Below are 14,856 nucleotides of genomic sequence, written 5' to 3'. Positions count from 1 at the left end.
AGTTGCAGCTGTAGCGGATATAAAGCTAAGTACTGACAAAGTTATTTGTGCGCTTTATAGAGTTATTAAATTTAACAGTTTTTAGCAGTCTTTTGTTGTGCTTGTGGCGAAATAACGATTTAATAAACGTTTGGAAACGTTCGCTCGCTGTGTTTTTAGAGTTTTCTGTATGCTGAAGTCATTTAGTAAATGTCGTGCTTTAGTTTTCAGCTGACGGATCTTATTGTTTCTAGTGCAATATTTCAGTAAATTTTCATTCAGTGTTTTAACTTCGTTGAGTGTTCCAGTGGCCGCTAGACATTTTTGGTTTTAGGTACTAATTTTTTGAAGTTTTGTTGGTATTGGTATTAGTTGTGTTTTAATAGTATTAATGCAAGTAGCTGTTTTCTTATTAGACAGAGAATTTCGAGACTGCTGTTGTTAGTTCTATAAATAGTTTTACTGGTGTAACTGAACTTAGGAAACAGTAAAATTTTACCAAGAGTGAGAAGTGTGGGCTCTGTCGTAGGTTTGTGAGTAGTGGGTTACGGTATGTGAGGATCAGGTAGTGACAGTGGGTGGAGCAGGAAACAGCCTTGATAGGGACGAGAAATATGTTGTAGGTGGTGACCTGGTAAAGATAGCTACTCAAACTGGTGGCACTAATGTGCATTTCGTGTTTCGGCCCCATCTAAATGCGGCTGTTAGGCACGTTAACATGGGGCTGGGAAGGCACTCATGGCAGAGGGCATGGGTCACATTTCCATGGTGCCTGTTGAGTCTATCATTGGATCAGGTTTCACTAGGCACGGCCTGCACCTCAGTAGGTATGGGAAGTGGAGGCTGGCAAAGCTTGTAGGTGACAGTGTGGTGGGTGGTGGTGGGATCACTCATAGAAAAATTCCTGTAGTAGTTGGTGTTAGAGTTGCACATTTTTTAGATTGAAGTCAGCTGATGGGTATACCTGCTTAAAGGAAGTCCCTCTAACCAAAATATAAGAAGTATTTGAGATAAAGTTAGTGATCTGCTTATAGATGTTGACTCTGAAATTATTGATATATAGGAGCACGACGTAAATAGTTTGACAATTCAGATTAGGTGGCTGTTTTTCAAGGAGTTCCTTGTGGGGTGGAGGAGTAGCTATGTAAGTAAAAAACAGTATTCCAATTGAGTCCATAGACGTAACACGACACTGCACTGAACAATATTTGAATGTTGTGCAGGGGCAGTTGAATTTAGTGAAACTAAACTGCTAATTGTTGCTGTTTATAGGTACTCTAACTCTGATTTCAGAGCATTTCTGCTCAAGCTAGAGAGAGTTCTTGAGTCACATTATAGGAAGTACAGGAAATTAGTTATTTGTGGTGACTAAAATATTAATTTTTTATATGATGGTGCAAGAAAAAGGATGTTGGTAGATTTCCTAAATTCATATGATCTGCTGCAGACAATGTTATTTCCAACTAGGGTGCAGGGGAACAGTAGCACAGCCATAGACAATATTTTTATTCATTCTTTATTACTAGATAGCTATTCTGTTAGTAAAAGGGTGAATGGCCATTCACACCACGATGCGGAAATTTTAACAATAACAGGCTTTTGTACTCAAACAAATGTCACATATAATTACAAACTATGTACGAAAGTTCATCCAACAGCAATAGAGGGTTTTTTTAAAACCTCATCAAGGAACAAGAATGGCAGTATGTTTATAGTGCTGCTAACATAGATGATAATTACAATGCTTTCCTTAACACATTTCTAACGCTCTTTGAGAGTTTCTTTCAATTAGAACGTTCTAAACGGGGTACTAGCAGTAAAAGGCAGCCTATGTGGCTGACAAGTGGGGTAAGCATATCATATAGAACAAAGCGGAAATTATATCAAAATTTTAGAAGTAGTCACAATCAAGCTGCGGTATCCCATCACAAACAATACTCTACGTTGCTAAAAAATGTTATTAGGAAGACAAAGAGTATGTGGTATGCAAATAGAATAGCTAATTCACAGGATAAAATTAGAACCATATGGTCTGTTGTGAAGGAAGTGTCTGGTCAGCAGCACAAGGTCGGCAATATAAAGTCAGTTCGTAGTAAAAAATATTTCTGTTACTGATAAATCAGATTATATACAGTATTTAACAATCATTTTCTGAGCATTGTGGTGAATTAAATAAAAATTTAGTTTCTACAGGGAAATGCTTTTCCGAGATTGATGACCAAAGTACTCCTCTGTGATACAGACAAGGGGGAGATTGAGTCAGTAATTAAATCACCGAAGACTAAGGACTCTCATGAATATGATGGAGTACCTAGCAGAATATTAAAGTACTATGCTGCTCATGGTTTGCCCTGTATTTAGGCGTATTTGTAATTTTTCCTTTAGGAATGGTCAGTTTCCTAAACGATTAAAGTACTCAGTAGTAAAGTCACTTTATAGAAAGGGCGAAAGGGATAATGCAGATAATTTCAGACCTATTTCTATGCCATCAGTGTTTGCTAAAGTTACTGAAAATTTGTGTATGTAAGCAAAATGGATCATTTTATATCACTTGATTTACTATCAAATGTACGGTTCTGCTTTAGAGGTCGTTTGGCAACTGAAAATGCTATATTTTCTTTTCTCTGTGAGGTACTGGATGAGTTAAACAAAAGGTTTCGAATGCTAGGCATATTTTTTGATTTAACTAAGGCATTTGATTCTGTTGATCGCAAGATATTGCTCCAGAAGTTGGACCATTACGGAACACAGGGATTATCTCACAATTGGTTCACCTCTTACTTTAGCAACAGAAAGCAAGAGGTCATTATTCACAGTGTTGAGAATGGCTGTGATGTGGGGTCTGAGTGGGGTACGGTCAAGTGGGGAGTGCTTCGGGGATCAGTGCTGGGCCACTCTTGTTCCTTATTTATGTATGTGATAATGCCCTCTAGTATTACGGGTAAGTCTAAAATATTTCTTTTTGCTGATGACACTAGCTTGGTAGTAAAGGACGTTGTGTGCAACATTGGCTCGGTTTCAAATAGTGCAGTTCATGACATAAATCATGGCTTGTAGAAAATAAGCTAACGCTAAATCACAGTAAGACTCAGTTTTTACAGTTTCTAACATACAATTCAACAAAACCTGACGTTTTAATTTTACAGATTCGGCATAAGATTAGTGAAACTGAGCAGTACAAATTTCTAGGTGTTCAGATAGATAGTATACTGTCGTGGAAAGCCCATATTCGGGGTCTTGTTCAAGGACTTAATGCTATAATTTTTACTATTCGAACGGTATCTGAAGTGAGTGATCGTTGTACACGAAAATTAGTCTACTTTGCTTATTTTCATTCGCTTATGTCGTATGATATTATATTTTGGGGTAACTCTTCCCATTCTAAAAGGATGTTTTAGGCTTAAAAACAGGCTGTTCGGGCACTAAGTGGAGTAAGTTCACGAAGCTCTTGTCGACCTTCTTCACGAGTCTGGGTATTTTGACATTGGCTTCTCAACAGATATGTTCTTCACTGTCATTTCTTGTTAACAATATTAGCTTATTCCCAGGAATAAGCAGCTTTCACTCGGTTAATACTCGGCTTAAATCAAACCTGCATTTGGATCTGACTTCCTTAGCTCTTGTACAGTAAGGTGTGAGTATACCACTAGTATTCAAAAATCTTAGCAGTAATCCACGAGCTCTCAAATCGAAACTGAAGAGTTTCCTCATGGGTCACTCCTTCTATTCTGTCGAGGAGTTCCTTGAAAAATTAAGCTGATTCTTGTTATATTGTTGATCGCGTTTACTTAAACTTATGGCTTTACTTTTTTCAGGTTCATGAACATTTTATTTTTATCTGTTATTACTTTTATGTTGTAATTTTATGTACTGACATGTTCCATGACCTTGGAGATTTGCTCCTCAATTTGGTCTTCCGGATATTGGCGTGTAAATAACTAAATAAAAACGTAAAGAAAGGGCTATTTACATATAAGACGCAGAAACTCTAGCATTCTTCTCAAGTTTTAAAACTGATCGATTATTTGAGAAGTTCGTATCTCCGTCAGTTCCTGCTTGGCATTCGGTTTCATTGAAGATTTATAAACGTATATCAGGTACATTAGAATATGAATTCCTGAGCATTATATAGTGAAAAATATTGATCCCGGGGGACGTATTTGGAATTTTCTAATCCGTAAAGTAATTGGCTGAACCACAGCCACAGGGGTTAAAATCTGGGGCAAGTTCTTCTTGAGCTTGTTAAGACACCTTTTTGTGGTGCTTTTTCCACTTTTGTGTTCCTAGTGTAGTTCAAAGTCCTGTTCCTTCAGTAATTATTTAAATGAACGAATATTTTGCCAGAGTTTTTGTGCACTTAGAATTTAACCAAAAAAACTGTCGGTTTTCTGGCTTATGATTCATGATTTCAAAGCAGTCTTCTTTTATTGGTGCAATCAAATTGAGACTAACTTTCCGTGGTGATCAAGTCAAATAATACTTGCATTAAATCCTCGTCTGTTAGGGTCGTTGGTGTAGTAACTTCTGTTTACACAGTATTCTCATTTCAGTACTCTAATTGTGTTGTGATCAGACAGCTTAGAACACCTGCGTACTTCTCACTTTGTGTCCTATAGGAATCTGCAGTACTAAAGACGATTTTACCGTCGATGTGCAGTTAGAGATAGCTTGGATCGTTGTCCAAGAACCATAATTGAAGATATAGTTCATAAATTGAGATAGTCAAGCGGTTTTCATCTGCAGGATTCGCATTGTTTCCTCAAGAAATATGTTCCTCACCAACTTCACCACATATTAAATAGCGGGACTGTATTTGTCTCAAAATTTTCTAACTGCTTGTTGTAATTAATCGTAGCCTTGGTAATGGGGGAGTCACAACTTCAGCAACAGCCATTTGTGAGTTGACATTGATTTTTCGAGCTCCAGAATTGACTTTTATTAATATTAACGATGGCAGATATCGTTAAGAATTAATCTTACCCGAAATTTGTTTTTATCTTTTTAAAATATTTAGTTCATCTTTTAATAGAGTCACTCATCTGTACTCTTGCCTATTTGCCCATATACGTCTGCATCCTTGGAAGTGACTCTAAAATGAGTTTCACTTATCGCAGGTCTCTTGGTCGATAAGTTCTTTCTAGTAAGAGCTGACCTTGCATTAAACTGTAAAATCTTAATGACTGTCATTGAGGATAAATGAAATTTTTGTCATCTTTTTTGGGTGGGCCAGAGCTTCTGATAGTTTCTTATGCACAGCTGAAGAATTTAGTATTCCTGATGGCGAAGCTTGGATTTCGTAAATAACGTGCGTGATTGACATGTACGCTGAGAAGATGTTTCTGCCGCTGACGATGGGGCTTAGGTACATGGAGGTCCACAGAAATTTATCCAAGGGGGTAGCAAGGATCTAAAATTTCAATGTGTTGGTCAGATCTGAAATGTGTCATGCCACAAGAACTAAACTAACGTAATGCTATAACAGGCTAAACGAGAGGTTTAGCGCAATCATGGAAAATCTGCAATGAATAAAAACTCTGTACTTCAGATTCCAGGGGAAGGGGGGAAGTCCTCCCTCTTGCCGCGCCCCCTCCCCCCTCCTCCACTTACAGACTCCTTTGCTTAGATATCATTACATCACAGATATGGTATGACATGATGTTGCGGCAGATAAGGTTAGTGGCGAACGAATCGGTTCAAGTGGCAAAGTGCTACGCTGACCACACATGGGACAAAGAAGAGCTGTTAGCTCTAACAGTGATGTAAATTGGAAATCCAATCCCTCGAGGCACCGCCTGCATTGCATGGGACGTGCTAGCCAACATGATTCGCAACTGTAGCACTCTCCACCGGCAGCTGTCAGCTATACCTGGCTAGCCAACCGCACAGTTTGTTGACACAAAATAAAATGGTTCAACTGGCTCTGAGCACTATGGGACTTAACATCTGAGGTCATCGGTCCCCTATAACTTAGAACTACTTAAACCTAACTAACCTAAGGACATCACACACACCCATGCCCGAGGCAGGATTCAAACTTGTGACCGTGGCGGTCGCGCGGTTCCAGACTGAAGCGCATTACACTAAATAGACACAAGTAGAATTACTAAGTTAGCTATATTAATAGGCACATTGACTCCCTTTCCCATGTGCTACTCATGTTTTCCTGTCTGTCTAATAAATAAATAAAAGCTTCAATATCCATTAACATGTTATAAAGCAAGAAAGAAAGTTCCATGTCCAGTCACATCTTACAAAAACTACACAAAATCGCACAAGCTCATTCATGAGAGGGAGTGCACTTATACTTACATAACCTCGAATATTACAGAAAATATTTCCACTAATTTAATAATGAAGTCCTACAACGTTCTACAGAAGGCGAAAGAAAACAATTTGCCTGCAGCAAGACAGAAACACACTACTTATTGTTTAGTACCTATAGTCTGGTTAAATTGATAGTTGTCATTTCACATATGGGGTGTGTCTCCTTCCAGTTACAGCGCTCAGCGTCACTCCCGAACTATTTGCCGTCGCCAAACCTCCACAACAAACAGTTCACTTGCAATTCTTTGTCTGGCTTTTTTCATGTTGTGTTTGAATCCCGAATACTGGGTCCGGCCATTTTATTTCTTCTTTCATCACACAAGATAAAACACACCCAAAACAACACACATAAAATGAGGCAACGGAATAACGCACATTTCGAACACACTACTGGCCGAAGATAACTGAAGTCTTTCGCATTAGATGTGGTTTGGCTTCACATATTAAATTATTGTCACTACAGAAATCAGGTTATAATAGGTAAACTTCATACGACATGTAAAACCGAAGGTGGTAATAGATTATTGCGACTGCTTCTATAGAAAAGTAAATATAACATTAGTTACCAACGCACTTTCGTAGAGCAGTGGTAACATAACAGTTCAAGAGGCAGGAACTCGTGGGTTCAAATCCTGTCGAAACCTTAATCAACATGATTCTGATTATTATTATTTTCACGTAACTGGTTTCCACGTTTTTTTAAATTTCCAGTGTTTTGTCGCATCTTTTTCGTCATCATATTGGCACTTTTATTTGCTCTTATTTTTCTTCCAATCATACTTTTTTCGTTTGGTATCTGCCTGTAACTGAGTTCCACTCTGGACTGCTCATCAGTCAGTATCACGTCAGCTCGGGTAGCAAAACTCAGATGTCACACCTCACTTTTAGCACTGAACCTGAATCGTTCCTTGAGTTTGCTTGCACAGGTCAGCTTTAATCGCTGTGAGCAAAGCGAGCGTGATTAATAGTTCTGCTGCAGATGTTGTGATTAGGTTAGGACACGACCGTAAATTCAGGGCTGTAAAACGCGTTCTCTGCCGCAATTCAGTCACTGGTCATTTAAAATCAGCTATAGACAGAGCATCTCTTGCTTCCACCATACCTGATGGCAGGAGTTTACAACATCACTCCGTGTTACATGAACAGCATTTCACCACTTTTGAAGTGATCCGTGATGTCTTCATATTGGCTTTAACAAAATGGTAGACTATGTGGCAACACTGTAGCACCAAGTGGCAGACATCCACTATCAAGTAATTTTACATTGAAGCGCCAAAGAAACTGATATAGGCATGCTTATTCAAATACAGAGTTATGTAAACAAGCAGAAAATGGCACTGCAGTCGGAAATGACTATATAAGGCAACAAGAGTCTGGCCAAATTGTTAGATCGGTTGCTGTTGCTACAATGGCAGGGTATCTAGATTTAAGTGAGTTTGAACGTGGTGTTATAGTCAGCACACAAGCGATGTGGGACACATCATCTCTGAGGTAGCAACTAAGTCCCTACTTTCTCGAGTGTACCGGTAAAACACCAAGTCTCTGACATCACTCCCGCTGGAAAAAGATCCTGCAAGAATGGGACCAATTACGACTGAAGAGAACCATTCAACATGACAGAAGTGCAACCCTTTCACAAACTGTTGCAGATTTCAATGCTGAGCAATCAAAAAATGTCATTGTGTGAACCATTCAACAAATCATCGTTGATATGGGCTTTTGGAGCAGAAGGCCCACTTCTGTACTCTTGATGACTGCATGACACACAGCTTTATACCTCACCTGGGACCATCAACTCCAACATTGGACTGTTGATGTCTGGAAACATGATACCAGGTCAGATGAATCTCGTTTCAAATTTTATCGAACGGATGGACGTGTATGGGTACGGTGACAGTCTCATGAAACCATGGACCCTGCATGTCAGCAGGGAACTGTTCAAGCTGATGGAGGCTCTGTAATGGTGTGGGGCGTGTGTAGTTGGATTGATATGGGGCCCCTGATAAATCTATATACGTCTCTGACAGGTGACACTCAACTCAGAATCAAAGGATCACAATCAATTCTGAGGACAATGCAGCATATTGTGAGCTTCGCTGAAAACTCCATGCTCAAGTCTCGCCTTCTGAGTCTTCTCTACCAGTCATTGGAATGATCCAAGTGTGACCTCAGAGCCCAGCATCACTTATTCCGACGTGTGTTACAACATGGAGTTAGTTGCACCCTGATCCATCAATGGCTGCCAGAACAGCCTCTTCGGCATTTGAATGAGGCTCTAAGGCATATAACTGAGTGTACCTGGTATCCTTTCCTGCCACTTGCTCCATAAGGGGTACCATTGTCAACTGCAGGATCCATCTTTCAAGAGAATGCTTAGATATGCATTGCTTGCTGTGAAATTATCACTAGAGCACAAGGTGTTTAGGAATGTTAATGAGGTTGCTTTTTACAATAATATTAACAACAACAAAATCTGACTTTGGTGTATGTGCATTACACGATGCTTGTAGTGCTCTGAATTTCTATGCTTTGAATATTTTTGTGACACACATCACCCTGGAAAATACATAGGTTCTCCTGAAGTATGAAAGTAAAAAATTAAAGAAAACATTGATATACTAGTATTTACATGTTTTTCATGTTCAATTACTTTTAATTTTATAGGCTAAAGTTATATAAGATTAGCGATGATAAAATCTATTTTTAATAAGAATGGAAATGCTTTTTTTTCTTTTGTCAATAACACCAATGCATTTCTCAATGTCACAAAAAGTATTGATGTCACATAGGCCTATTTCTGCAACAACAAAGAAACACAATATTAGGATTGGAAAAATTTGTAACTGTGTGTGACGAAGCAAGCTGGGATATTTTTTACTTCCCCTCTTGTTTCGCCATCTGCCTCCTTGAATTCAGTTTTTCACTTGTAAATAATTACCATTAACATATGTGAATGAATATAATATGCATTTCCATAAAAGAGAAAGGTTGGCCCTCAGTTTTAAAGAATCTAACACCAGATCTAATTTTGTGCTTAGTTTTATGTATGTAATTGACTTTCTCATTTATTTTGACTAGTACTTGTTAATATCTTTTGTTATAGGGTGAAATCAGTAATTGTTCCGTAACTTAAATTCTATTGTTGACGTATAAATAAATATAAATTCTTTACTAATTATAACCATTTGGGAGACAGTAGTGCATATATAACTGTGTATTATTGGGAGCTTGTGAACAGTGAATGTAAAAGACTGTGAAACGCAACTGTGCATCTGTCGGCTACATCATTTACAGTAGACAGTAGTTGCACTTCCACCTCCTATTTTTTCAGCCAGTGCATTAACACCAAGGACAATCAACAAAGAAATAAAAATCAGGCAAAGGTCACATGTACTCCTAGCCACTATGCTACCAACTAGCTTAGCGTAATACCATGTGCGCGAACTGATGAGACAGTATCAAAATCTTTGACTGTCATTTTCTCAGAAACTAATGACTGTTGGCAACTAAGACAAAGCAGGTGATCACTTATTGTCACGTTTCTTTCACCCTGAAAAGTTTCTACTGTATCTGAGAGCTGCCTATGGTGGGCTCCTCTCATTAGTCAAGAACATTGTTGTTTTCTTAGTGGCTTTGCATCATAAATCTCTGAGAGTTGATTGTAAACGTCTGTGTCACATTTTCAAAATCTCTAACAACTCCTTAACCTTGTGTGTATCAGTTACTTCTACTGTTCTACTGTGTAAGCAGTAAGTGGCAGCTGCTGTTTATACCCAGATTCATCAATAGGTCTCAGTTTTTACTGGCCGTTTAAAACCATTGCATCAAATGTCTCTATGGTTGGAAGACCATTTACATCAATATGTGATCGTGAAACCAGAAGCACTTTATACACACTGACTCTACTAGGAAAGAGTATTAGCATATTTTAGTATATTGTCATTGAAGGAGGTATTTGGAAAGGGGCAAAGAAATAATTCATAAATAAAAACATCTCTTCTTAAATACACTAACATTTGTGAGAACTGTAACACCAAAAATGATACATGCATGTAAAATGAAGTTTACACCAAATATCAAGTGCATGGCAACTCAAAAATGATTGAAATAACAGTGTTGTACAAAATGTGAATCCTATACATGCTGAAATCAAAAACCCTAAACATCATGAACCAGAATCAAGAATGGTCTCTCTCCATGCAGTTTATATGTATACTAGCAATGCTTCACAATTAAATATACATCCTAACCTTCTTCTCTCCCCCCGCCCCTCTCTGTTCATCTTCTCCCCTCCTCTGTATTTGTTTATTTCCACCTCCCTCCTCTCTGTCCATCACCTACTCCCTTCTTCCCCTCTACATCCATCTCCTCCTCCTCATATCTCTCTCCAACTCCTCCCCCTTCTCTCTCTGTCCATTTCTTCCTTCCCCTATCTGTTCATTTCATCCCAACCTTTCTGTCCATCTCCCCTCACCCTGCCAGATGGACATTGAGCCTTGTTTGTTTTTGTTGCCAATGAAACTATGATTTGGAACTGAAGGTGATTAAAATAAATAGTTGGGATTGTTAGCATAAGGTGTATGAGAGACCTCTCATTTTGCTAGATCTGTGAGGATAACAGCTCCAATAAAAGTATTTCATATAGTTTTAATCTGTAAACAAGCAGGAATACCAAGTTTCAGATAATTCAGATTCTATATTAGTATTCTAATCCTAGGCCCATAAGCCAAAAATACAATTTTCTTGTTAAAAGAGATTGTGAGAAACAAAACAGCACACAGTTGTCTATAGAAGTTTTGTTCAAAGTTATGTGTAAGGAGAAAGAATATATATGGGAGAAGCAATTTGTCTAATAGTTTAAATGTGCTACTATCATAGTTAACACTGACTGTGAGAAAGAAAATGAAACTGTACATTTTCACAATGCAGCATTTACTTTCTCACTGTCACTTTTAACAAAAAAACCTATACATTTTTGTTTAAAAATGTATAGGCTATATCAATCTGATTGTTTTTCAGAGTATTATGTAAAAATCTGAAATACGACAGTAAAGAACTTTTCAAGATTTTTGCTAGTAACTTTTATCTGTTATATATTATACTACATATATTAAAATATATTGCCCTTGTCCATCCAAATGTTAATTAAAATGGCACTGTTGTGGTCTTTAGTTGAAAGACTGGTTTGATGCAGTTCCCCATGCTACTCTATCCTGTGCAAGTCTTATCATCTCCGAATAACTACTGCAAGCAACATCGTGCTGAATCTGCTTACTGTGTTTGTCTCTTGGTCTTCCTTTACAATTTTTAGCCCCCGCACTTCCCTCCAATACTAAATTCGTGATCCCTTGATGTCTCAGAATGTGCCCTATAATTGATCCCTTCTTTTGGCCATGTCGTGCCACAAATTTCGTGTCTCCCCAGTTCTAACCAGTATCTTTTCATTAGTTATGTGATTAATCCATCTAGTCTTAAATATTCTTCTCTAACATAAATTTTTATTAAAGTATCATTTAAAAATTTAAAGCAATTGGTCAAGAAATTTTCAAGATTTTTGTTAAGATTCCCCATTTCATAGTATATGATTTTTATATACCATGTAATTTTTTTTAAACTTAGCCTATATCTGTTGAAACATTTCTTAGATTATTGTGCAAAAATCTGAAGTAAATCAGTCATTTACTTCTTAAGGTTTTTTGGTAACAATGTTAAACATCAATGTTCTTTATACAGTTGTACAGCTTTAAAGTACATATATTTTTACACCATATAGTCTGGAGGTTTATTAGGGTACCATTTCAAAATTTTAAGTAAATCAGTTAAGTACATTTTGAGATTTTTGGTAACAAAATTAACATTGACATGTCTTTATATAGTCTTTATGTCTGCTTGTGTCTGTGTATGTGTGGATGGATATGTGTGTGTGTGTGTGTGCGAGTGTACACCTGTCCTTTTTTTTCCCCTAAGGGAAGTCTTTCCGCTCCCGGGATTGGAATGACTCCTTACCCTCTCCCTTAAAACCCACATCCTTTCATTTTTCCCTCTCCTTCCCTCTTTCCTGACGAAGCAACTGCCAGTTGCGAAAGCCCGTAATTCTGTGTGTGTGTTTGTGTGTTTTGTTCATGTGCCTGTCTGCCGGCGCTTTCCCGCTTGGTAAGTCTTGGAATCTTTGTTTTTAATATATTTTTCCCATGTGGAAGTTTCTTTCTGTTTTATTTACATCTTTATATAGTAGTGTAGACGAGACCACAAAGCACAAGTAGTGGCTAATGTAGAACTATGCTGAACATGTTTACGATCAACCATATCCTAGACTTGTTCAGTGAGTGATTGGCTAGCAAATGTGAAGATTTGGAAAACAGTGCTACCTATCACCTTTCAAAGAAAGCACGCATCACATGTGGCCAGGCACTAGTCTGCCGATCTGAGGCATGTGGATGTTCCTGAAGAAGGGACAATACCTCAAGCTCTTTGAAGTAGCAGCTTCTATTCATATTGTTCTCACTATGGAGCATCCAACAATGCATTGTGCCACATCCAATGACTCATTAAATGTCACTTTGATGCCTGTTTGCTCTGTGACACAACAGTGTACACCTCCATACTTCAGTCACCAGGACTGGTTAAAGTGAGTCTGGTTCAAAACCACCAGACTGTGTCAGTCAATACACCAGTGATTGCATTTAAAGGCTTTAGAGGTTTTGGAAGTATGGAAAACATCAGAGTGGTACACTTATCATTAGTCCATACCTCAACAAGAATTGTTAAGTGTTGATACTGATAAGTTCACACCCATTGGAGTGACCAGTGTTGAGACAGCAATGTGGACAAAGCTGTACTGTTTGTTGTACTTATGTGAGCAAGATGGTGTTCAACAGTGATAAGCCCCAGTCCTTCTCATTGCTACTTATTAGTCTCTCTCTCATCTGCTGCCTTCTTGTACACTCCTCTATCATGGCAGCATGCCCGGGATAGGCAAAATACCACAGTATGACAAACTCATTACAAAGAGATTAATCATTCTCCCTCAGCAAAACACATAAAAAGTGCTATTTTGCTCTTTGACACTTCTTTTCGAGTTTTCATTTCATTTAACAGCCCTTCATTGACTGAACTGTGTAGAAAACTGATCTTTTCAATCACCATTGGGTGTACACATATCTTCTCTTAATTACCTGCTACTAGTAAACTGCTTTACAAATCAGCTTTCTGGATGGTGAAATTTTAGCAAATGATTTCTTTGAATTTGGATTATCTGTTTGTATATTTTGTTTTATAGTTTTTATATTCATATTTATTGTTATGCTTTTACTGATTTTCATTTTTTATTAGCTGTCTAACTATGTTCCCTTGTCTCCAGGTCAGCTAAAGGTAAATTCTGTTCTGGTTGTGACACAGAACATACCTACAACAAATGGCGTTATTCATGCTATTGACAGCCTTTTATGAAGCTACCAGCAAGTGTGCACAGACAGAAGAAGCTGCCATGATTTTCCAGGTTCACAATTCAGTGAGCATGCCTGGAAATATAGTCATATGGGACAAACAAATACTGTGTTGTAGACCAGAAGCTACGCCACAAAAAATGTCGTCGCGCAATAGGGAATCAGTTTTAAAAGAACATTTATAAGTCTGAATGTGATATATGAAGAGACTCTCTTACAAATCATCACAGTATTTTATATTAATTGTGTATGCATTTGAAATCATCAATGATTGTTCATTGTTATGACAAAATATATTTTTACCTCATGATCCTCCTGCTGGAGACTGAGCTTCCTGAGCATTACATAAAATTGCTCATAATTCAAAACTACATGAAACTTTAGCATAATCATAATTTTTTGAACATTGGCAAGTCACCTTCAAAAGTATACACTGGTAATAGATAATGAAAGCATGTTTTAAATAGTAAGTTCCTTCAGGTTTTGTGAAGGCATCCCATAAACAGTTAAACTACATTTTAATGCAAAAACTGATAGAGCAATCAGAAAAGCCATTTTCATTTATAATGTGGATTTGTAGCCCTAAGAATCAAAAGAGTCAAAATCATTTATTTCTCTACATATCTTAGAGTACATGGTAAACCAGATATGAATACTATAACTGCCAGTGATCTATTACAAAGTATGAATAATGTTGAAATGAATGTATGCTTTTGATTTCCATTACTTGCAAAGCTGGTGCAATTTTTGAATGTGTGATGCTCCCAATAATGTGTGAATGATGTAAAATTTATAGATGTTAAGTAGAACGTATATGTAGTAAATTATGACTTTATACAAACTGTAAATGAAGTTTTTTAATAAACAGTGAGAAAGAAACAATTGTTTTTGCTTTGAATTTTACTCAGTGGTTCATGTTTTCATTACATTCACTGCATCAGGTAGCTATGTTTATTCAAATTTACCTCTTATGAAGCAAATGATTACAAATTAAATGTTAACCTATTTTTGGCTTACAAGTCCATGATCAAAGTTAACTTCCTATTAATAGCAAAGAACAACACTGAAAAGCAAATTATACATCAAGAATGAGCTATGAACACAGGGT

General features: G+C 37.5%; 1 protein-coding gene across 1 annotated transcript in view; it reads left to right on the top strand.

The window, feature by feature from the left end:
• Positions 1–14,624, top strand: part of LOC126272876 (proteoglycan 4) — a 293,957-nt gene extending 279,333 nt beyond the window's left edge. The window contains exon 7 of the mRNA XM_049976101.1: positions 13,664–14,624. Coding sequence (XP_049832058.1) covers positions 13,664–13,752 — 89 coding nt within the window. The 3' untranslated portion in view covers positions 13,753–14,624. The remainder of the gene's footprint in view (positions 1–13,663) is intronic.
• Positions 14,625–14,856: the final 232 nt, after the last annotated feature.

The sequence above is a fragment of the Schistocerca gregaria genome, chromosome 5, assembly GCF_023897955.1.
Source record: "Schistocerca gregaria isolate iqSchGreg1 chromosome 5, iqSchGreg1.2, whole genome shotgun sequence".
In the NCBI taxonomy this organism is placed as follows: Eukaryota; Metazoa; Arthropoda; class Insecta; order Orthoptera; family Acrididae; genus Schistocerca; species Schistocerca gregaria.
This window is presented reverse-complemented; position numbering and strand designations above follow the sequence as displayed.